This window comes from Acinonyx jubatus, chromosome E1 (assembly GCF_027475565.1).
Source record: "Acinonyx jubatus isolate Ajub_Pintada_27869175 chromosome E1, VMU_Ajub_asm_v1.0, whole genome shotgun sequence".
NCBI lineage: Eukaryota > Metazoa > Chordata > Mammalia > Carnivora > Felidae > Acinonyx > Acinonyx jubatus.
In genome coordinates, this window is record NC_069397.1 from 35,959,962 (window position 1) to 35,982,748 (window position 22,787).

General features: G+C 54.2%; 2 protein-coding genes and 1 long non-coding RNA gene across 7 annotated transcripts in view; 2 read left to right on the forward strand and 1 right to left on the reverse strand.

Annotated features, from left to right (window-relative positions):
* The window catches only part of HOXB3 (homeobox B3), a 56,728-nt gene extending 41,536 nt beyond the window's left edge, over positions 1-15,192 (forward strand). For 4 of the 5 annotated variants that reach the window (XM_053212678.1, XM_053212679.1, XM_027033981.2 and 1 more), the window contains 3 exons: positions 8,312-8,399; positions 11,375-11,973; positions 12,844-15,192. In XM_053212678.1, the coding sequence (XP_053068653.1) occupies positions 11,526-11,973; positions 12,844-13,676 (1,281 nt within the window). In that variant the 5' untranslated portion in view covers positions 8,312-8,399; positions 11,375-11,525 and the 3' untranslated portion in view covers positions 13,677-15,192. Of the gene's footprint in view, positions 1-6,037; positions 8,113-8,311; positions 8,400-11,374; positions 11,974-12,843 lie in introns of those variants that run through there. The other variant, XM_053212680.1, reaches the window with a different exon arrangement.
* On the reverse strand, positions 12,773-19,238 carry LOC106980510 (uncharacterized). The gene is made up of 3 exons (XR_008294391.1): positions 17,175-19,238; positions 15,412-15,500; positions 12,773-14,139 (listed from the first exon to the last, which is right to left on the reverse strand). It is a non-coding gene; the product is annotated as an uncharacterized LOC106980510 (long non-coding RNA).
* HOXB2 (homeobox B2) lies at positions 18,772-21,272 on the forward strand. Its single transcript, XM_027033986.2, has 2 exons — positions 18,772-19,400; positions 20,189-21,272. The coding sequence occupies exons 1-2, from the start codon at positions 19,019-19,021 to the stop codon at positions 20,845-20,847; spliced, it is 1,041 nt and encodes a 346-aa protein (XP_026889787.1). The 5' UTR covers positions 18,772-19,018; the 3' UTR covers positions 20,848-21,272.
* The last annotated feature ends 1,515 nt before the right edge of the window (positions 21,273-22,787 follow it).

Sequence of the window (22,787 nt, forward strand, 5' to 3'; positions counted from 1 at the left end):
GGGTGGGTGCTGAGGGGGTAGAGGGATCCGGGTGTGCAGGGCAATGTGGAGGAATGTGGGGCTGTTCGCCGCCCCGCCGCGGGTGTGTGGACGGGAGCCGGGTTAGGGGATGTGGGGGGGGGGGGCTCTCCGGCTTAGGAAGAGAGTGTTGGAGGCTGGGGAGGGTTTTCCAGGGGAGCTGGAAGCTGTGGGTTGTGGAGGAAATGTGGGGGCATCTCCTAGAGTTGGGGGGACAGCTGGGCCCTGCTCCCACAGTCCAGCTGCCATCCTGGTGAGCCTTTTAGCACCTGGCGGGTTATTTGAAGCTGAAACTACAAGGGGTTGCGGTGAGGCCGGGTGTTAAACTGAGAAGGTAGGAGAGGGGGTGATTTATGGCTTCAGAGAAGCTATGTTTACTCCGGGACTGCTCTGGAAACCAAAAACCAAACAGAGCAGAGGCGGGAGGAGCCCCTCTCCTTGTAGTGGGAGACGATGCCAGGCTCACTGGCCGGGATTTATTTTCCCAGATGTGGGGAGATGGTGGGAGCCGTCCCTTTGCAGGCGCAGGATGCGGTGGGTCTGTGTGATGCAGAAGGAGAGTGTGCAAGCGTGCACACGTGGAGGTGTGTTTGTGTATTGTGTGAGAGGGTCCGCACACTGGGGCACACGTGCGCTTGGGCTGGGGTCTGTGGGGGTACAGCATCGCCTTGGGAGTGGGCACACAGGGAGCTGGGAGGGAGGCTCCGTGTTCTCTGGTCCTGGTACTCTGTGATGTGATAGCTCTTTCCGCGCTTTGCTGCCCCGTCCTCTCACCATGCTCCCCCCACCCCTGCCCCCTGCTCCGTGCTTTCTTTCCTCCCACAGCCACATGCAGCACAGTCCACTTGGCCTGGTCCCTGGCCCTCTGTGCCATCTGCCCACGCTGCCTGATCTTCCCTTTGAACCTTTAACTTTGCTATGGGAGACTAAGGAATTAGTGAGCATGGCTGCGTGGAGAGGAGGGAGGGGAGCAGGAGAGAAGAAAAAGGCCTGGGGTGGTAGCCGAGATCGGTGCTTGGACACTGGGCCTTGGCAGGCTTGAGTTCACCATTACTTCTCCAATTCTCCCGAAGTCTCTGCTTGGGAAGGGACAAGTGAGCACAAAGTGGAACAGAGGACGGGAGCCATGCAGGATGCTGGGGGTGGGGAGAGAAATATTTTGACCCCAGATAGTTATGTCCTCAGGCCAACTGGTGGCTCTTGCATTTCTTTCTAGAAGCCTGGCTTTGCCTGGAAATTGTTTTGCATTAAATTTTCTCAGCCGCAGAATTATCTTTCCTCGCCTCCAGCTAAACTTGCATTTTTCCACCAGACACTTGGGCCCTGCACCAATGAAATCTGAGAGGAAGCGGCTGGGCCCTAAGTGGCCGTAATTTAATTGATTTTATCATAAATCATCAACTTGATGAAGAACCCGAGGTTTCAGTGAAGTAAATTGATATTAATGGGAGTTTCTTGAAATGCAAACTCCGCTGCATTGTTGGGGCATCTCGAGCTGGGGAGGTGGATTTCATGTGTCCCAAGAGCAGAGAGCCTGGACCTGGAACCCGTGTTAGGGGGTTAGGGGCATTAGGGGGTCGGGAAAGCAAGCTGTGAGGGGTGCTGCCAGAGGGCCTGTTTCTGTGAGGGAGCGAGGCAAAGAATGGAACTTTCTTGGGGAGGGAGCAGAATCTGACTCTGAACCCTGCTGGTCATCTTGGGAATGCTGGTCTCCAACTGGTGGGGGTGGGGGGGGCAGTTAGGGAGGCCGGTAGGTGTGTGGGCAGAGTTGGGGGTCGGGTGAGAAAGCCAGGCTGGTACAATGAGTGCATTGACTCCTGGTTAAAAATTGCCAGGTCAAAGCCTTCCCCTTCTAATTATACAAATTAATTATTTACTGCTCAGGTTGCTGTCCAAAAATAGCACTTTTGATTTGGTGATGAAGGTAGAAAACCACCCCCCCTCCACGCACAACACACACACACACACACACACACACACACACACACAGAGAAAAGCGGTTAAAACCGTGCATGAGCCTCTGTGGGGGCAAGGACAACCAGGAGTGGGGTGGGGGCTGGGTAGTGGGGGTGTCCCATTTAAATCCCAAAAAGAAATATTCTGCTTTTGCCAGAGATGGTGCCCATTATTGTCTGAACTCAGTTTACTACTGCGCAATAATGGTCATTCGCTTTTACGTTAGCACACAGAGAACCACAAGCTGTCAGTCCAAAAAAGGACCTTAGAGATCATTTAAGCCCAATCCCTCCCCTCCACACATGTTCTCTAACTTTATAGAGGGGACACTGAGGCCCCAGGAGTTCACTGCTTCAGAGCACATAGCCAATCTGGAATGCCTAGAAGCCTAGCCTCCCAACTGCTACGCCTATGCCAAATTTTTAGACAAACCACTTCCTGGCTGTGAGCCTCAGTGTCCCTGTCTGTAACAGTAGCAGGGGTAGGACAGGACAGTGTCTGAGTTGTCCCTAGGTGTAACCTTGGGTAACTCTCTAGTGCTTGGGGTCCTGAGAGCATCTGGGTATAGAAGTTACTGCACACGCTTATTTGCAATATACAGGGAGTTTGTGTTCACCCAGAGCAGTGGATAGTTACTCTGACTGGCTCTAGGAAATCTATTAGAATCTGGACCATTCTTCCTCTTGAAGGTGTCTTTATTCTCAACAGAGAAGCCCAGGCTGAGAGCAATAGAAACAGAAGGCAGTGGAGAGGGGCTGGCTAGCTGGGTTGGACTGGGATTGGCATTTGGGGGTGAGGGGCTAAGGAAGAGGAGGGTTCCCCTCACAGAGCAAGGCATTTTCCATGACAGGCACCGGGCTGAGTCTGGAGCTGTTCAAATTTCAGCTTTTGAAATTCTTCCTACTCCAGCCCAAAGACTGAATTACGGTTTCAGAATTTAGATTCTGTAATGGTAGGCCACTGTCTGTCCCCCAGCCTCACTCTGACCCCAGGGCCTTTGAGCCCTCTCTTTTTGGGAGACGACACACACAGGGTGCCACAGCACTGTATCAGGTCTCCTCCCCGGGCAGCCAAGACAGGAGGCTTATGAGGTGGATGAGCCCCTGCCCTATTCTTTTTTTTTTTAAATTTTTTAAATGTTTTTATTTATTTTTGAGACAGAGAGAGACAGAGCATGAGCAGTGGAGGGGCAGAGAGAGAGGGAGACACAGAATCTGAAGCAGGCTCCAGGCCCTGAGCTGTCAGCACAGAGCCTGACACGCGGGGCTCGAACTCACGGACTGGACTGTGAGATCATGACCTGAGCTGAAGTCAGACGCTCAGTCGGATGCTCAACCGACTGAGCCACCCAGGTGCCCCACCCCCTGCCCTATTCTTGCTCTTGTCTTCATCTCTTTTCCCAACTGGAAGTAGATAACATTCAAAAGAGGAGAGAGCTTCTCAGAAGTTGCATAGTTGTGAGAGGGAGATTTCTTATAGGGTCAGGGATATGGGAGGCCAGCAGGGGACCAGAGGTTTCCAGACTGCCTTGGGAAGTGTGGCCAGGTACATGAGTTCTGATGGAGGAGTGAGAAGAGATGGGCAGAACTCTTTGGGGTTCTGGAAATCAGAAGCTCTGTTTAGAGAGGTGGGGGGCGGGGACTCAAAGGGCTGGCAGGTCCAGACTCTGGCCCTATCCTATTCTGACTCGGGGTGGGGGGTGGGGGGGTGGGGGGGTGGGGGGTTATATTTGGAGGCAATTGGGAAGGCCTTCCGCTGATTGGTCATTAATCCGGTGAGTTATTGTCTGCTAAACAGAGGTCACAGGGAGAGAGACATCCAATCTGTCAGGACAGACCTGCGCAGTCGCTGGCAGCAGGCTGGGCCCCTGTCCTCTCTTGCCTGCCTCTCCCTCCCTTCCCCAGCAGCCCACCTCCTCCCCAAGCTGTCCAAGATTCGCCCTTCTCCCTCTTGCCTTCTCCGGGCTGCCCACCTTTGTCTCGACACCCGCCAGCGTGGGGGGTTGCCAGGCCGGGACTGAGCTTCCAGATGCGGCGGGGACCCCGGATTCAGAACGGGTTCTTGAGCCCCCAGGGCGCCCGCCTGCCCCGGGACTCCAGCCTCGGCCCCGCGGCACCTCCATCGGCTCCGTATGGTCAGCGCATTCAGGCGGCCTCCTTGGTCACCGAGACACTTTGCGAACCCACGTGGCTGCCCTCCCCCCTTTTTTTCCTGCTTCCCCCTCGCGCCCCTACACTTTCGGGGCAGAGAGAACACAGCTTGCCTTTTTCTTCTCTGACCGTACTCCGTCTTCTTTCGATCCCGGCTTCCGCTGAGCCGGGTCTACACTGACCTCCGCGGAGGCACCGAATCTTCTCCTGCCCCGTTTCCCCTTTGTTTCCTCCCGCAAGGGCATCTTAGAGAGGTGGGGGTTGGGAATCCACAAACCAAGAGCCATCTTCATTAGCAATTTAATTTTACAACCGCCAGCTTTGAAATCTTTATTAATATTCAAGAAGAGATGGACATTCCGGTGCGTGTGTGTGTGTGTGTGTGTGTGTGTGTGAACTTCACCCGAGTCCGCAGCGGCCACAAAGTTGGGGCAGTGAAGCTGGAAGAGTGTGGGACCCGGAGCCCAGACAGGACCAGAAAGAAACAGATCTCGAATCGCTTCGCACCCCCGCTCCCAGGTCGCCGCTTCTCAGTGAGCCGGGGGTTGGTTGAGCTGGGGGCCAGATCCTTGGTCACCCCAAAGCTGAAACCAGAAATCGATTTTAAAGGAGCCAGCCATTTTGTCCTTATTGAGAGGAGAATTTTCGTTTGCTCTTTAATGGGTTTTATTGGGAGGGGGGAGAGAAAGAGACATGATCCCTCTAAGGCCTGGGAGGGTGGGCGCCAGGAATGGCTTAAAGAGGTTTAAAGTGCTCCTTGTCCCCTGATATTGAGTAGGGATTAGGAATGGAGGAGGGGAGTGCTGTAGGGAGTGGAAGAGGAAACTATGCCCATGAAGGGGGCTCTTCTTTCTAATATTTACCTTTATTAGTAATTTCTGCCTTTGTTAGATTATCATAAAATCTGTCCTGATCTTTTCTCGAGTTTTCCTTTTCAATTTCTCTCTCACACACGCACACGGTAAGTTGCCCAAGTTTCCCTTCTTGGGTCCAGGAAGAAACTGGCCACTCCTCTCTCTGGTCTGCCCCTAAATCACCACTGCGTTGTCAGGAGTGAGAAACTCCTCTCCCCTGTCTTTTTCTAGACTCCGGTCTTCCCTCACACCCCTCTGATGTCTCCTACTCCGAGTCGCCTGGCCCACCTCCTCACTGCCCTGCCTTTGCCTACCCAGTGGAATGGGTGCCGGCCAGGCTGCCTCTTTACCATCAGCCTCCTATCTCCCAGCCCCGATCAGGGGCAACCGGCCCGCCAGAAATCTCCAAGAAAGGAAGGAAAAAGGCAAGAAAGAAACCAAACTGGGATCTAATTGCCTCTCAAGCATTTCAAATGGACTTTGTTCTCCAGGTTTAATAAGAAGCCCCCACTCCATCTCTTACCGCATTTGGGGGGTGCGTGTCTTCTGAAAGTTTTCTCCAGGTTAGCTTTCTCCAGCCCCAGTCCTCTTTCTCGCCCCCCATCCCACCGTGCCCCAGCTCCTTGTGTCACCAGAAGGGACCACAATGAGTTGAGGAGGCTCTGGGAGGGGAGGGGTCCGCTACTGTCTGGGGAAAGCATCGCAGCCCCAGTCTCACAGGCCCGCCTTGGGCTGGGTGCCCTCTAGGCTCTCTTTTATTCCTTGAAGCAAAGCTGTGCAGCCCCATAGCCACCAGGCTCTCCTCTTCTCTCAATTTTGCAATGACCTTCTCTAGCCAGTGGTAGCAACAGCTAGGAGAGCTGGAGGGTCTGAGGCCCATTTTCGACTTTTAATTTGGGGGAGTCAGAGAAAAGACCCAAAGGTGCTGGTTCCCTTAAGCCTCTGGAAGCCTCCCTGGGCTGAGTCCCCAACCCACTAGGCCCAAAGCTACATAGGTACCAACACTGTAGGCCCCTGACCAGGGTCTAGAAATCTCAGGACAGGCTCTGTGCAGCCCTAATGGCTCTCTTTGAGGGTCCTGGCTTGAGCCACAACTTCGGCTCTGGCTTGAGCATTTTCTTTTCTTGGTACTACTGATAAACAGAAAAATGGCCCCCACCCTTCATCCTCATGCACACCCCCCCCCTTCCTTTAGCCTCCAGCTCTCTAGGCAGGTGGTAGTAGGGTCCTTGGGGCATCACAGTGGGAGGTTCTGCATGTGGTTCCTGTTGCTGGAGGGCAGGGAGGCCATGGGTCCCACCCACCCCGTTCAGCAAGGCCCCCCAAAACTGGCTGCGCCAGCCCATGAAAACTGACTTAGCAGGCCCGGAAGAGGTAGGAGCTGGAGGAGACCCTGGGAGAATAGGACCCTTTCTCAGCCCAAAGCAGAGCTTGTGAGTGGGGAGCAATAGGGTGTGAGGGGAGCTTTGCCAGACACAGCCACCCTCTCCCGGAGGGGGACAATAGCTGGAACCATCTCTCACCTTTGTTCTCCCAGTCCCATCTCCTCTGGTGCGTCCAGATGGGAGAAGGCAAAAGCCAAGCATTCTAACCAGGAGGTCACAGGGTAGTGGCTGGCTCTGTCTACTCCAAGTTAAAGAGAACAAGTTTTCCAAGCTGCCTTTGTAGAAAAGAGAGACTCTCTGCGTTCTATTTCATCCCCTAAGTCCCGACTCAGCAGTTAGGCAGAGTTGCAAACACTCCTGCTTTGGGAAACGTCCTGGTCTTCTTTTTTGTCTGTTTCCTCCAGCGGGAATGGCTCTCCCCACCCCCGCCCCAAATCTGCAGACACCTACATTCTTGGCTCTTGTCTCCCTCCTACAGGCCTCCTTGCCTTTTCCTGCCCTTCTCAAACACACCCTAAGAAAAGTTTAGCTTTTGTAGTCTTCCTCATTTGTGCCAAGAGTCATAAATCTTGCAGAGCTAAGAGAAACAAACAGGTTTGTTCGGAACAATACTAATAACCACCCTTCTCTTCTGCCAGCGCATTTAAGATGAAGCCATTTTGGTAGTTCTTCTCACCTTCTCAGAAGTACAAATGTCCTTATCACCTCTTAGCCCCTTCTGCCTATCCCGAGGTGAGAATCTTAACAGAAACTTCTCTGTTAAGTTCTTACAGCCTCTCTATTGCCAGCCGTGTCTGGAGCTCGAGCTAAACAGAGTCCCCCTTTTGTCACCCTCTCCTCAACCCCCTCCTGCTGCAAGATGGTCTGGATTTTTAAAATAATCACTCACCGCTTGTTGTCTGTTCTCAAAAAAGGGGGGGTGTTTTTTAAAAAACGTCTGGCTGTCCCCCCTACCGGTTGGAAACTGGGCCTGGAGACTTGCAGGGAGAGAAGAGGAGTAGGGAGGGTGTGGGGGAAGAGAAGAGACAGACTGGGAGACTCAGAGTGTGGTTGGGGGGGAAGCCAGGGTGAGAGGGCGGGAGACCCAGCCACCAGTCCCAGAGGAGTGAAACTACTTAAAAAAAAAAAAAAAAAAAAAAGCCTTGGTGTTGCCATTGCCAATGAATGCAGAGAGGCACCCAGCACCCCCACCCCCAGACACCTTGGGTGCCTTTGACTAGGCCTCCCCACCTACTTCTCAGTTAGCATAATGGCTTATTAGTGGGGTGCGGGGCGGGAGGGGGGGGAGCTGTGAACTCCACCAGCTTTCCCTTGCCGGTGCTCTCCTCTTCCTCCCCCGCCAAAATCTCAATTTAAAAATTTACCTGTTCTTTAAACAAACAAACAAACAAACAAACAAACAAAAATCTCTGCCGCCTTTCCTTTCTCACTTTTTTTTTCCGGGGGGGGGGGCGTTAAAAAATTTTCCCCGCCCCCATCACCACCACCACCTTCCCTCCTTATCTGGCATCTAAGCTTACTAAAGGGGGAGTGGTGGGGGTGTGTGTGAGCTTGTGTGTGTGTGTGTGTGTGTGTGTGAGTGTGTGTGTGTGTGTGTGGTTTTTTTTTTTTTCCCTGTGCAAAAGCAGAGGCCATTGTTACGGAGAGTAGGGCGTACCAGTCTTGTAGGGCAACCACACTGTGGCGGCTTGGCCAAGCCGGAGCCCGGAGCTGGATTCTCAGCGAGCTGAGCCGCTCCAGCACCTCTCGGTCTTCTTCTATTTTTTTCCCCCCCGCTCCCCCACCCCCCTCCCTCCTGCGCACCCCCGCTCCTAAGCCGAGTGAATTGAAGCGGACGCCGCGCGGCTCCACCGGCCGCTCTGCCCCTCGGGCTCCCCAGCCGGGGTGGCTACTGGGGGGGGGGGCGACGCAGCTTTAAACAGTGGTCTTTTTTTCCTTTGCCTTCAAGGAGGGGAGATTTCTCGCCTGCCGCTCGCGCTGGGGCTCGATGTGAATATATATTATGTCTGCCTGTTCTCCCCTCGTCGGTGGCTAAGGTAAGCTGGACTGAAATAGGCTATCAGTTTGTGAATGGCGGAGAGTATGTCTCAATGATTTATGGCCCATATGACTCCAATCTCGGTTCAAGAAGAGTTCACAAGCTTTAAGCTTCCTTCCACACAGCGACTCTCCTCTCCTCTCCTCTCTCTCTCTCTCTCTCTCCCTCTCTCTCTCCCTCCCCCTCCCTCCCTCCCTCCCTCTCTCTCTCTCTCTCTCTCTCTCTCCCTCTCTCCCTCTCCCTTCTTGCTTCTCTCCTTTTCTCCTCTTTTTTCTTTCAGCAGCCAGAGTCAGAGCTGAATTTCCCCCGGCTGCTAAGAAGAGCCTAAGCTTTCTCTCCTTTCCTTTCTTGTTCTTTTATTTTTCTTCCTTCCACTAATTTTTTTTTTTTAAGTCCTGGAAGGTGGCCTATCCCCTCTCTCCGGGCTTCCCCAGCTATTGTTACTGTCCTCGGCTCTTTTCAGGGGTGTGCCTGGACAGGTGGGGTTCTTGGGGTGGCTCACCGCCCTCCTCCAACGAGACCCTGGGGGGAAGCCGGGAGCCACCGTCTCCCTCCCTCCCTCTCTCCCGAGAAGCCATATGGAGCCTGGATTTTTCCAACATGGAGGCAAGGGAAATAGACATGTTTGGCTTGGTAGAGCTGCTCCCCACCCCCTCTTCTCCTGGATCCCCAGATCTCAGATCCCCTCAGCACCTTCACCTCTTCTCACTGTCCCACCAGCCAGGCCTCTGCGCCCTCCGGTCGATCCGGGCCTGGCAAAGTCCCAGAGCGGAGTTGCTAAGGCGCCTTTTAATTCGGTTACCTCCAGCGCCCAAACTTGCTGCCCTCCGCCCGGTGTGCTTGGAACCTGCCGCCGCTAGCCGTTGAGGCGTCCTGAACGCTTTCTCTTCGCCTCCTTGGGCCAGCATAGCTAGTCACCAGCCACCGCGGCAGCAGTGGCCGAGACAGCCCGGAGGCGGCAGCCAGGGGCTAGCTCCGTCCACAAACCTCCGGGCCCTTTTTCGCCGCCAGCGGAGTCTCCATTCTTTCCTGTTACGTCTCTGGCTTCTCCGCTTCCCACACTCGCCTGGCCTCTGTCCTGCGATGGTTTGCAGGTTTATTGCAGGGGGAACGACAGGAATTTCGGCCCCAGGCGTCTAGTCAGATTATTGCTTTATCATCATCATCACCATCATCATCATCATCATCATCATCATCATTACTGCTGTAACAATCATTTAGACTAAATAAAGCCAGGGCCCAGCCAGCCAACCCCTTCCAACGTTTTTATTTCATTCTCTTCTCTATTAATAACAAACTCAACTGATGCCTGTTAATTAATTCCCCCTTCATCCAGGGCTGCTCTGAAGCTAATTTTGGTTAAATCATCAGAGGCTAATGGTAATAATAATAAAGGGATTGGGTCAGCCTGGTCAATTGAACTCCAGTTCTCCTCCCTGGAAGGACCTGCTGTTTGCAGACCCATGTGTATTTCCCAGAAACAAATTCTTCCCAGAAACCAATCGGAACTCAGGGCTCCCCGGCTCCCTTTTGAATGTGTATCTGTGCCATTAAGAAGGGGATTTATGTGTGGGAGGGACTTCTTCACCTGCACTCCTTTTATTTTATTTGCCTATTTTTAGTTTTCTTTGGGGTTGAACAGCTGGGCTGAATGAGATTTAAGTAGTCTAAACTCACATGTCAGAAGAGAGGGTCACTCTGGAGGTTTTATGAAATGTGATGATGAGAAATTGGGGAAGACAGGGAGGAAAAAAATGCAGTCAGAACTTTTAGAAGAAATATACAAAATCCTATGACAGCACGAACCTTTATTTTTTTTCTGCACAGTTTTAAGCGTCTGCATTAAAATAATGATTTTTTTTTTTTTGCCTCAGAAAACTTCAGTAAACAAGGTACCCTGTTTCCAACCCAGAGAATAATATTGTTCTAATTGCTCTGTGGACTTTTTTTCCTTTGGGAGAAGATGTCCTCAGTTAGGAAGTACTTTTGCGTCTCCTGGTAGTAAAGTCCAGCAGTTATCCAGTTTTTCTCTCTTCTTTTCTTCTTTTGGGGAAATCAAAGGACACAGACTGTCAAGGAAAGGGTGGGAAAAAATTAGGTCTGATGAAAAAAATGGAGCGGGGAGAGACCTGGGCCAAATGGTCACTGCACCAATCCGTCTGGCCAGGGAAATAGAAACAATCCTGCTCCATTTGGGGGCCCCATGGGGGCCGCTAGCTGCTAGCTGCTGGGTCCCAGACTTGGCTGAGCAAAGACTCAGACTGGAGGTGGTGGTTCCTCCAGGGCCAGGGAGGAGGCTCGGTTCTGCTGGCTCTGGAGGTTAAAAATGTTCAGGAAGTTTCTAGGTCAGGCTGTTGTCGTCTTCTTCGTGAGGTGGGTAGGGAAAGAGAGGATCCCTCACAGGACAAGGTTCCCTGCTCAACTTGCTTCTCCTTCCTGTCTCTTTTGGAGATCCTTGGGGGTTTTTTTCTCCAGGCTAGACTCTGCTTGGGTGACAGACCTAGATGGACCTGGAGGGAGGCAAAGACAGCAGGCAGGAGGCCTCTCAGCTCACAGGAGGGTGTTGATGATGTTTTTATTTTGGAGTCTCCTAGTCCCCCCCCCCCCTTGAGCCACCCTATCCCAGAGTTAGTAGGGGAAGATAGGGAGAGGGAGGAGGAGAGGTCAGGGACTAGCCTGCAGGCAGGAAAGAAGCAATGGCCTTCCAGTAGTAAGATTGTATACCTAGGCAGTCCCCGAAGGAGTAGAATCCTTATTTTTGAAGTGGAAAGAAAAAAAAATTTTTTTTAATTAAAGCACGGAAATAAGAAAAATCCATTTCAGGTCAGGAAAGTGGCCTCAGCATCTGCTTTGAAGATGTTGGGGTTGGGGAGAAGAAAAAACCCTATTGATGTCAGTTCCCTTTTCAGCTCTTAAGATGGATTCGAGCCCCAGTCCTCTTCCCCCCCTTGTGTCTCTTCTCTCACCCCACAGGTCAGCAGCTCCCAACGGACTCGGGAGGAGGGGGGCAGAAAGGGGAGGGGGGGGTCCGGCGCCTCACGTGACCCCCGCGGGTGCCAATGTCCGGTCGTGAGGGTATCAGGCTCTTGCAAGTTGCCACCCACTGCCCGGGCCTCGCCCAGCGATGCAGAAAGCCACCTACTACGACAACGCCGCGGCAGCACTCTTCGGAGGCTACTCCTCGTACCCTGGCAGCAATGGCTTCGGCTACGAAGGTCCCCCCCAACCCCCCTTTCAGGCCGCCACGCACCTGGAGGGCGACTACCAGCGCTCGGCGTGCTCCTTGCAGTCCCTGGGCAACGCCGCCCCGCATGCCAAGAGCAAGGAGCTCAACGGCAGCTGCATGAGGCCCGGCCTGGCCCCCGAGCCCCTGCCCGCCCCGCCCGGCTCACCCCCGCCCAGCGCCGCACCTACCAGTACCACTAGCAACAGCAATAATGGGGGCGGGCCCAGCAAAACCGGCACCCCCAAGTGCGTTCCTGGCTCCAACTCCACCCTCACCAAACAGATATTCCCCTGGATGAAAGAGTCAAGGCAAACGTCCAAGCTGAAAAACAGCTCCCCCGGCACAGGTACCAGCTCTCTGCCTTCCTCGTCGTCAGCTTTTGTCCAGGCCAGGAATGTCACTGTTATTCTAGCACCCAGCCCCTAGGCGCCCAGGCGGCGGCCGGGGAACAATATCAGGTGGCGGCCCTGCAGCGGCGCTTTTCCCGTAGCCCCCACCACCTGATGACCCCTGACCCCGCCAACACCCTCTCCCTCCAGCCACCCTTCACCTGAGCTGCCGAGAGCTCCAGAAGGCCAGGCGCTCGGACTCAGCCCTTTGCAAGGCCGCAGAGCCACGAGCCGCTGCCAGTAGACGCAGAGTCGTCAACGATTGATTATTATTAAGTATGATTACTGTGGGTATTAATCACAATCGCTCGGGCCGCCCGGGGTCCCGGCCTCCAGGCAAGGCAGCCTCTTCGAGCCACACTTCCGAGCCCTGCCCCCGAATGTTCAGATTCCCCCGGGGGTTCTCCTCGGCCGCCCACCTAGTCCACAGGACCCCGGCAGGAAGTTTGTGTGTGTGTGTGGGGGGGGGGGTGTCTTCCCAGAACCTGGAGTTGGTGATGGGGGAAGAAAGCGCGCGCGAGAAAACCCAGCTCTAAATAAATGGCCATGCGGCTCTGTCTGCGTGACATGATCAAATTTTCATAAGCTGGGGCAGCAAGAGGAGAACAGGTCTCTTAATAAATGCCACTATTATAGAGTGTCCGCTAATGCGACGGGCGTTGGGGGGGGGGGTGGTGAGGAGGAGGCGGGGACGAGAAGGGGAGGGCGGCGGGGGCTCCGAGTCCAGGCCTGGATTTATTAAGAAACCATGCATTCAATTTCGGCGTGTTCAGTAATTATCTTTTATTTCATTTTGTCCCCTTCCCACCCCTCCCCCTCGGATCCAGCGGAGGGCTGCGGCGGCGGCGGAGGCGGCGGCAGTGGTGGCGGCGGGGGCGGCGGCGGCGGCGGGGGAGGGGACAAGAGCCCCCCGGGGTCGGCGGCGTCCAAGCGCGCGCGGACGGCGTACACGAGCGCGCAGCTGGTGGAGCTGGAGAAGGAGTTCCACTTCAACCGCTACCTGTGCCGGCCGCGCCGCGTGGAGATGGCCAACCTGCTGAACCTCAGCGAGCGGCAGATCAAGATCTGGTTCCAGAACCGGCGCATGAAGTACAAGAAGGACCAGAAGGCCAAGGGCCTGGCCTCGTCGTCCGGGGGCCCCTCCCCTGCCGGCAGCCCCCCGCAACCCATGCAGTCCACGGCCGGCTTCATGAACGCCTTACACTCCATGACCCCCAGCTACGAGAGCCCGTCCCCGCCCGCCTTCGGCAAAGCCCACCAGAATGCCTACGCGCTGCCCTCCAACTACCAGCCCCCTCTCAAAGGCTGCGGCGCCCCGCAGAAGTACCCCCCGACTCCGGCGGCCGATTACGAGCCCCACGTCCTCCAAGCCAACGGGGGCGCCTATGGGACGCCCACCATGCAGGGCAGCCCCGTGTACGTGGGCGGGGGCGGCTACGCGGATCCGCTGCCGCCCCCTGCCGGCCCCTCCCTCTACGGCCTCAACCACCTTTCCCACCACCCCTCGGGGAACCTGGACTACAATGGGGCGCCCCCTATGGCCCCCAACCAGCACCACGGACCCTGCGATCCCCACCCTACCTACACAGACCTCTCCTCTCACCATGCGCCTCCTCCTCAGGGTAGAATCCAAGAAGCGCCCAAATTAACACACCTGTGATTGGAGAGGGGCGGGGGGGGGGGGCCGGGGCGGCGGAGGGGCGAGGTCTTGGGGTGGGTGAGAGCTACGAGGGGCGCAGGCCGTGCGCTCTGAGGGGGCAGCCCGGAGGTCTGAAATAGGGAGGCAAAGAGGCGAGAGCCACACTTGCTGCTGGGAAGACCCGGGCTGGAGCCCCTTCCCCTCCCCCTGGCCTGAGAAGTTGCTTTGTAAGGTCCTCCAGTCCTTGTTCGGTCCGCCTGCCAACCCACTGGAGAGAAATCCACAGCCGACTGTGGAGATGATCCCCTCAACCCTAGGCCTCCAGCAATACCCAGTTAGGAGATAGGGAAACAAGGCAGAGAAGCACATTTTAAAAAGCAGACAAGATGGCTAGGCCATCACCAACCAACCAACCAACTAACTTACCTTCCATCTCTGTGAGTAATTCCTCCAAATCTTGATTTTTTTTTTCCTTGCCGTTCTCCTTTAAAAAACAAACAAAAAAAGAGAGCCCGTTTCAAAACCAAGGGCCCAAAGCACGCTCCCCTCCCACTTTCCTGAAGCCTCAAGTTTCCTCCCACCCATGTGAGGTTTCTGGGGGCGCTCCCTCCATTTTCAGCCCCATAGTTTCTGCTTTAGGACATTCATGTCTACACCCCGCCCCCCTCTATTACAGTTTTCAGAGGGCTCAGGGATGGTGAGAGATCCTGAAAGTCAGAGCTGTCTATATTATAAATATATATATTTTTTCTTTTATGGAACGCTGGGAGGTCAGAGCAGGCAAGGTGTCAGGACTGAAGCTTTGCCCATTCTGCTGTCTCCCATCTCAGCTCCAGGACCATCCCCCTCTCTCCACAGAAAGCAATCGGGCGACACGAGGTTCTACACTTTTCTTTTCTTCTGTTGCTCTCTTGACTTAACGTGAAAACAGGGTATATTTTAACAAACTGTCTGTCCCAGGCAGGGGCTGCAGCTGGGCCTGTGCGCCTCGCTCAACCCCCTGTCAGGACACTTTTGTTGCACTTAGAGTTTACATTTTAATGGATATAAAAACAACTGTGAGAGATGCTTGGGTCTGCAGGAGTCCGGCATCGCTCAAAAAGTGTGTGTTCTAGTGAACATTTTCATATATATTTATTGGTTATAGCCTGTTAAAATATTTTCTTTTTTGTATTATTTATCCCCCCCCTACATTATGTATTTATATGAGGGAAAAAAATGACAAATTGTACTTTTTTAGTATTTACTTGTTATAAAGGACGTTGTGTTTCCTGTCATGTAAAACCAGCTATTTTAGTTATTATTGTACTCTAGAAAAGAGCTGTAGATTTATGTTAAACGCGTACTTATGAGCAATTGTAATTAGTTCTAAAAGGCATGAACTCAGCTCCTATTGTCATTGTATAGTCCTGAATTCGTAGAGTTAGAGTTAATTCCCTCTCGAAACTTTCTTTGTTCTTCCGTAGTTACTTTTTTCCTCACTTAAAAGGGTTGTCTGTCAAACAATTCTTGAATAAACTTTCTGTTATCAATTTTATCTTGTCCTGGTGGTCCGATTTACATAGCAGGGGGAGGCTGCTGACTGCCAAACTTCCCCCAAGGAAAGAAGGACGTCGAAGACCCTATCTTGGCCTCTCCGTTTTTCTCATTGACCTTTTGTCCTCTCGTGCCTTTGGCCACAACTTCCTGGCCACACCTTCAACAACAGCAACAACAACAACAACAACAACAACAACAACAACATCTGGCCGTTTACTGCTTCTTCCAAGGAACCTAAACTTCACAGTTCTCTTCCGGAGCTACAAAGAAGTCGTCACGTGACCCGAAGCCCAACCACCATTGGGTCTAAAATGAAAACAAAGGAAAATGATTAAAAAAAAAAAATCTGAGGCCTAGACTTCTCAGGTCAAACCTTAAAACTAAAGTGGAATTAAATCACTAAATAAAACTCGGGGCGGAGGGAGAGGAGGCGCTTTAGATTTTCCCTGCCAAGGAAAGGGGAGAGAGGGAGGAGGGAGGGCGAGGCGGTGGGATCCAAGCGTAAATAAAATGGTCCCCAGGCAAATGTGCAGCTCCGTTTCCACGATCCTTGGGAAAACTTCATTTCTTAGTCGTGGTTCCATAAAAGTTTTATCACATCGGAGCGAGGATAGAGAGGGTCTGTCAAAGATGAAATGTCACCGCCGCGTCGCTGGAGCCGATAAGAGCGAAGAGACAGGGCGGCTGAAATATGGAGCTAATTCGTTGAAAGAGAAGCGATGGCTGCTTGCTGAAGAGATGCATAATTCTAATTGTAAGCGATGCGCCCGCATTGCTTAATTAGGAGCATATATTTGGTGGTAGTGGGGTGGGGGGGGGGCAGTGTCAGAATCGTTCCAGGCCCTCAGCCTTAAAGCGAGGGCTGATTTTCATTTTTATGTTGCATCCTGGCAGTCCAAGGTTAGTAATTACAGTCTTTATGCAACAATAAATAACAATAAAAAAGCAACCTGAATTCTACCCCCCCCCCCAAGTAGGGTTTTAACTGGACTCGGCTCATCCAAGCAGCAAGCAATTTAGCATCGGGTCAGGCTATAATTTAAAGGCATAAGAGCGTGCAAAGTTTGATTGGGATCAAATAACGCTCAAGGGTTTTTTCTTTCTTTCTGTCTTTCTCTCTTCCTCTTCCCTGAATAACATTTTCTGAATGATGTAACTAGATGGAGCGCCATGTTTGGCTCTGGGGGTGGAGTGGATTGATTATTTATCTAGCACAAGAGAGAGAGGCAGGCCAAGAGAAGGAATTGAGCTTGAGTTTGAAAAACAGAGCTTTGGCCTGAAGCTGGAATTGCAAACGAAAAATAAGGGCCCACTTGGCTTTGGTGTCCTCCGCCCTTCTTTCTGCGGGCTTCCAGGCTCTAGCTAAGCAGCCAAAGTCGTGGGGGAAAATATCTGTGCTGTAAGATTCACAGCATAACAGGAGGCGGGGAGGCGGTGTCTCTGGGAAGGAGGGCTCTCTCGGCCCCTTTTAACACCCAACTTTTCTGCTGTTCTCTAATCTGGCCGTAAAATCTGTCAGCAGGGTTAAAGAGAGCCGTATTTCCTGCAGGGACAGTCTCGGCCTGAGCTGATGCGGGGAGAAGCGCGCTACCCTGCAGCCAGCTGGAGAGGCTGCGGAAAAACTTCCAGGGCTTCTCAAGGGGGTGAATGGAGGGAGCACCCTCTTTCAGGCCTCCCTGCACGACTTCCAGACAACTACTCTTCCGATTCTTCTGTGCCCACCTCCCCTCCCCCGCCCCATCCGCACCCCCCCCCCCCCCAATGGCGAAAAGTGCCTTCTTTGGAGTGGAGTTGGACACAACGGTCTCTGGCCAGTTCGCCCAGTTCAGAGCAGCTCCTTCTGTTCCGAGCCCTCCGCAGCGGTCCACCTCCCGTCCCTGCAGCCCCCACCTACAAATCCCCTTTCTCTCTCCTGGCTCTCCTCTGGCCTTCTCGGTCCTTTTTAAATACTCACCGCCACCCACGCGGATGAATACTCACCGCCACCCACGCGGCTGTTACATGACAGAAAGTTTCTAGTTCCAGCTCCCGGCTGAGTTGCCATTTCTCTGCTAACCAGCCTTCTCCTCCTTGCTGGGCAGCCGAGAGGAGGAGGGGGAGGGGAGGCCAGAGCCGTGGGAGTTCTCCACACAAACTTTCCACCCAACTCAGCGTCCTTCCCTCTGTCCCCATTGCCCATCTGTTCCCCTGCTCTCCCAGAATCACCTTTCTCTTTTGCTATCACCCCCACCCCCAGGCCTTTTAAAGGGATGTGGAATTTCGGCTGTTCCCTCGGCTTTCCCAAAGAGCCAAATTCTTTGATGCCATCGGAGGGAGCTGTCAGGGGGCTAAGATTGATCGCCTCATCTCCTCTCGGTCCCTCTGACCCACTTATTTAAAAATCGTCCCCCAGATCGACTTTTCATTTTCTGCTTTGAGATCTAGTTTCCCACCAATTGCTCCGGGGTGGAGGGGGGGGGGCGAGTCTTGTGTCCCCTCTCTCCAGTGCATTACAATACTTTCTAAAGTTCAGACTGTCTTGATCCCCTCAAAATAAAATTAAAAAAAAAATCCTCCCCTTCCCCCCTAAATGGAATATAATCTCAGTAGTCATTGTTGCCACCCTCTCCGTGCTCAGAGAATTCTTTCTTGCCAGGGATGATGATGATGATTAAAACTAGCACACTGGCAAAAATAGGAAGGGGGATTCTCTTTGTCCTGGGCGGGGATTCCTCCCCCCAAACATTGGCCTGAGGTTTGAGAGTGCTCTAAGTTAAATCTCCTACTACCTTGGTTCTTGTTCATGTCCCTGGATATAGATACAGATATAGGCTTGAGGCTTGAGGGAGAGCATAGGCACCTTACACCCTGGCTGTTGTGGGGTCCTGAAAAGGAGTGAGATGGCTCCAGGTGAGGAAGGCAGGTGGACAAGTGCTGCAAACACTGGGCAGAGAAGGGAACTGAGACCACACAGCTTTGGCTGCCAGAGCCCCAAAGAGCCCCTCACCATCTATCTCACTCCTCTGTGTCAGCCTGGGAGTGTCTGTCGATTTTCTAAGATTTATCTGTTGCTTTTGGGGGGGGGGTGGGATGGGGATGGAGGTGCTGATGATTGTAAATCTCTCCTCTTCCTTATTGCACCTTAACACTGACCTTTCCCAAAGGATGGAAGTCTCTTTCTACTATCTTTTTCTTTCACTCTGAGATCCTTACTCAGCTTTCTTTCTTTCTTTCTTTTTTTTTTTAATGGGGGGAGAGTGGGGAAGATAATACGGCTGGCATTATAAAGAAAGCACTAATGTATTCTATTAAAAATATTTGGAAGAGAGGAAGACTTCTCCCTTAGATTCTCTTGTTTTCCACCTTTTGGAGCCTCCCATCTTCTGAAGGGGGTGAGAGAAAGGTTCCTCTAGCTTTTCTGGAGAAAGGGAAGCACTGGGGAGAGGGAGTGTAGGACTGGGGGCTCACGGTGTCCAGGTCGTGGTTCTCTAGAGTTTTTGAATCAATTAAAGCAAATAATGCTCTCTGTTTTCCACCAGGCCCAGACAAGCGATTGGCCGAGGCCAGTCCCGTGACCATGAATTCCCTGCAATTTCGCCGGAGTCCTGGGTTTAATAGAGAGAGTCCCCATACGCTTGTATTTATCAGCAATATACAATTATAAAGGCCCAAAATAAAAAAAAAAAAAACAAAAAAAACAAAAACAGAGAGAGAGAAAGAGCGAAATCTCCCCCTCCCAAAATCGCTCCATCACATAAACCTGGGGGGGGCAGGAGGGGGGGTCCCTTCCGATCCTCCCTCCTGACGCCCCCCCCAGCAGGCCCCCTCCCCCACCATTGAAAGCCATGAATTTTGAATTTGAGAGGGAGATTGGGTTTATAAACAGCCAGCCATCGCTCGCCGAGTGTCTGACTTCCTTCCCCGCTGTCTTGGAGACATTTCAAACTTCATCAATCAAGGAGTCGACATTAATTCCTCCTCCTCCTCCTTTCGAGCAAACCTTCCCCAGCCTCCAGCCCGGCGCCTCCACCCTTCAGAGACCCAGGAGCCAAAAGCGAGGCGAAGATGGGCCCGCTCTGCCGCCGCCGCCGCCGCTCCCCGCCGCCCCCTTGGTCCCCGAGTTCCCCTGGATGAAAGAGAAGAAATCCGCCAAGAAACCCAGCCAATCCGCCTCGTCTCCTCCAGCCGCCTCCTCCGTTTCGGCCTCCGGGGTCGGATCGCCAGCAGGTCGGTTAGCGGGGTAGGGGTGGGGTGAGGGGCAGCTAGAAGAGAGGGGGAGAAAGAGTGATGGGGGAGGTAAAAAGGGTGTCGAGCCTGTTGGGGATCCTTGCCCCGTCTAGTCCAGGGATGAACAAGAAAAATACACTGCTGGGGTTCAGGCCTGTTTTTTTCTTTCTTTCTTTCTTTCTTTCTTTCTTTCTTTCTTTCTTTCTCTCTTTCTTTCTTTCTTTCAACACTATAGCAGATTTTGGAGGCTGGTTGGGGAAGAGCCTTTTCTCTGTTAGAAAAAGGATTTGATTTAGCTTTTCACCTTTATCTGTACGGAGGAATCAAAGAGGTGTTGGGGATTGAACCTGGGCGCAGGAAAAGATTCAGTCCCATTTCTCCCTGCTCTCAAAGAGGGGAATTTGAAAGCCAGGGAGGACAGGAGGTGAGGAATAATCTTTCTTAATGAACCTCCTCTCTCTGGGTTAAGCTCGAAAATGCCGAATTGAGGGCTCCACGCCAATGATTCGGGATGGAGGCTCTGAGGTTCTGGGGGCAAAAGGCAGCCGCTCCCTACCCCCTGCGTGGTCCGTGGGCGGCTCTCTGAATGCTGTGCCCTGACCCGGGCAGGGTCCGCCGGCGAGAGGGGGACGGGAAAAGCCGTGAGAGCGGGCCGCTTCGGTAGGCGGGAAGGGGGGGGGGGTGCTGCTGATACTGTTTTTGGCGGCTGGGGTGGTCTTCACCTAAGCTGAATGAGGTTGAGCAGGGGACACCGCCCGCTTTTGACACCCAGCCCTCTTTCCCTGCAGATGGTCCGGGACTGCCGGAGGCCGCCGGCAGCGGGGCGCGCAGGCTGCGCACTGCTTACACCAACACGCAACTGCTGGAGTTGGAGAAGGAATTCCACTTTAACAAGTACTTGTGCCGGCCGCGCCGCGTGGAGATCGCGGCCTTGCTGGACCTCACCGAGAGGCAGGTCAAGGTGTGGTTCCAGAACCGGCGCATGAAGCACAAGCGGCAGACGCAGCACCGCGAGCCGCCCGACGGGGAGCCGGCCTGCCCAGGCGCCCTGGAGGACGCCGGCGAGCCAGCCGACGAGCCCGCGGCCAGCCCTGGCCGCCCCTCCGCCTCCCGGCCGGCGCGGGAAGCCTGCTGTCACCCGCCCGAGGTCGCGCCGGCCCTCCCGGGCGCCCAGGGCCCCCAGCCTTTGACCGCTCACGTGGGGGGTAGTTTGCGCGCGGCCGCCAGGCTGGAGCCCGAGCCGTTGCCCGAAGACGCCTTCCCCGAGCGGCAGGATTCGCCTTTCCTGCCCGATCTCAACTTCTTCGCGGCCGACTCCTGTGTCCAGCTGTCCGGAGGCCTGTCCCCCAGCCTGCAGGGCTCGCTCGACAGCCCGGTTCCCTTTTCCGAGGAAGAGCTGGATTTCTTCACCAGCACCCTCTGTGCCATCGACCTGCAGTTCCCCTAACTTGTTTCCTCCTCCCGGCCGCTTCGACCCCCGTCCCCTCGTCCCGTCTGCTGGAAAACTCCAGGACCCCCCCTCCCCCAAGTCGCTTAGACTTCTTTCTGTGTTTTGCTAAAATTCAGGTATTACTGAATTCGTGTTTAATCCATTTCCTTTCGTTCCTCTCTAAAATATTGGGCACTAGGGTGTCTTTTTAAAACACACAAATTCCGTTCCGTAGACTCCTTCCAACGAAATCTCAGGAATAATTAAACTCTTGGCGGGGGGGCTTTCTTAAAAAAGAACTAGAGGAACTTGTTTTCCTCTCTCTCTTTTTAAGTTTTAGACCCGTAGATTATTTATTGAAATTCTTTAATAATAGGAAAAGGGGAAAGTATTTATTGTACATTATTTTCATAGATTAAATAAATGTCTTTATAATACGAAAATGAGTGTTTGTGTTGGAACCCCAGCCCCTTGCCCCGCACCTCCCTAGGCCGGCCCTCATTCCCTCGGGACCCGCGCGAGGCTGCCCGACCCCGCGTCGGCTAAGTCCGGGTGGTACAAAAGCGACCCTACTTGGCCACCGCTTCTCGACCCGCAGCTCGAGAGGAGTAGGGAGTTTGCTGGAATTCTGTCACCTGCACACCCTCCAACAGATGGCCTTGGGTCCCGCGTCGGTGTTCCCGGGGCTCTGCTTAGAGATCTAGGTGGGCGGGTGGAGGGAGAGGAGGCCTCGGGGACGCGACCGGGGGTCGTAGCAGGGGGCGCAGAGGTTTAGCCGGAGCGGGAGGGCTCCTAGGGTTTCCCAAGCTTCTGGCTTCAGTGCCCCCAAACCGGGTGGAAAGGCTTTTTCGGGAACACAAGAAGCCTGGGGACGCGAGGCCAGGGGTCGTGGGCCGAGTGGCGTGGGGGGTGGGGGGTGTTCTCGGGAAGCAGGTTTCCAATCGGGCCAGGAAGGAGGCTCGCGGAAAAATGGAGCGAGGCCCGGACCCCAGTGCTCCTCGGTGCCCGCAGCCACTCTAGGGCTTCGGGGTCGGGAGGGCGTCCGAGGAGCGGCGGGGCCGCCAGCCCGGGGAGGCCCGCGCCGCCTCTGCAGGCGCTAGGCCTCCGGGGGCGGGAAGGAGGAGCGAGGAGAGCTGGAGGGCGACAGGACAGCCGTGAAGATGCTCAAAATGGCGCTGGGGCCGGGCTGCAGGGAGGGCGCGGGGAGAGTCGGTGGCCGCCATGACAGCCTCTTCGGGGCTCTGTCCCCGCGCCCGCCTTCTCCTTTCCGGACCTTCCAGGCCCCCCTGAGGAAAGGGAGCCAGGAGCCTCCTTTTCGTTTTTGTGTTATTAAAAAAAAAAAAAAAAAAAAAAAAGGGGCCAGCGGAGGCGGAGGACGCGCGGGGGACGTGGAGTGCGCGCGGCGTGGGCGACGCAGGGGTGAGCCGCGCAGGGGTGAGCGGCGGGTGTGCAGGCCCGGGTCGGCCTCGCGGGGTCTGACTGTGCACCCTTGGCTCTGGGATCTAAAGCCCGGCCGCCGCTTCCTCCAGATGCAGGCCTACCTGTCTTACCGACAGCTTCATTTGCCATCTCAGCTCTGTCTCCTATCCCCCACCGCACCCGGCCCGGCTGCTTGCAAACCCGGCGAGCGGGGAAGCCAGGATCGATCTCCCCCATCTGCCTCCTGGTTCGTTCCGGGGAACGCGGAGATTTAAAGGGCCCTGGAAAGCCATCCATCCTTCTTAGGTTTACTTAGTATTTCTCTGGCTCAGAAACAGACACCGCAGGGCTACCTCCCCAGCAGATGCTGCCATTCTCGAAAAGCAGTTTATTTCCTGGGCCTCCCAGACTTTCCCCTGGACCAGCAGGACGGGGACCTGGAGTACCAGGCACGGGGAGGCAACAACTGTCAGGAAAAGCCAGGAGCCAACACAGGTCTTGACACATAGGACTAGACAGGCTCTCGCATATTTTTTTAA

Coding starts and splice junctions, on each gene's coding strand:
- HOXB2 (XM_027033986.2), top strand. CDS start 19,019: ATGAATTTTGAATTTGAGAGGGAGATTGGGTTTATAAACAGCCAGCCA. Junction 19,401..20,188: donor CGGGGTCGGATCGCCAGCAG/GTCGGTTAGCGG, acceptor CTTTCCCTGCAG/ATGGTCCGGGACTGCCGGAG.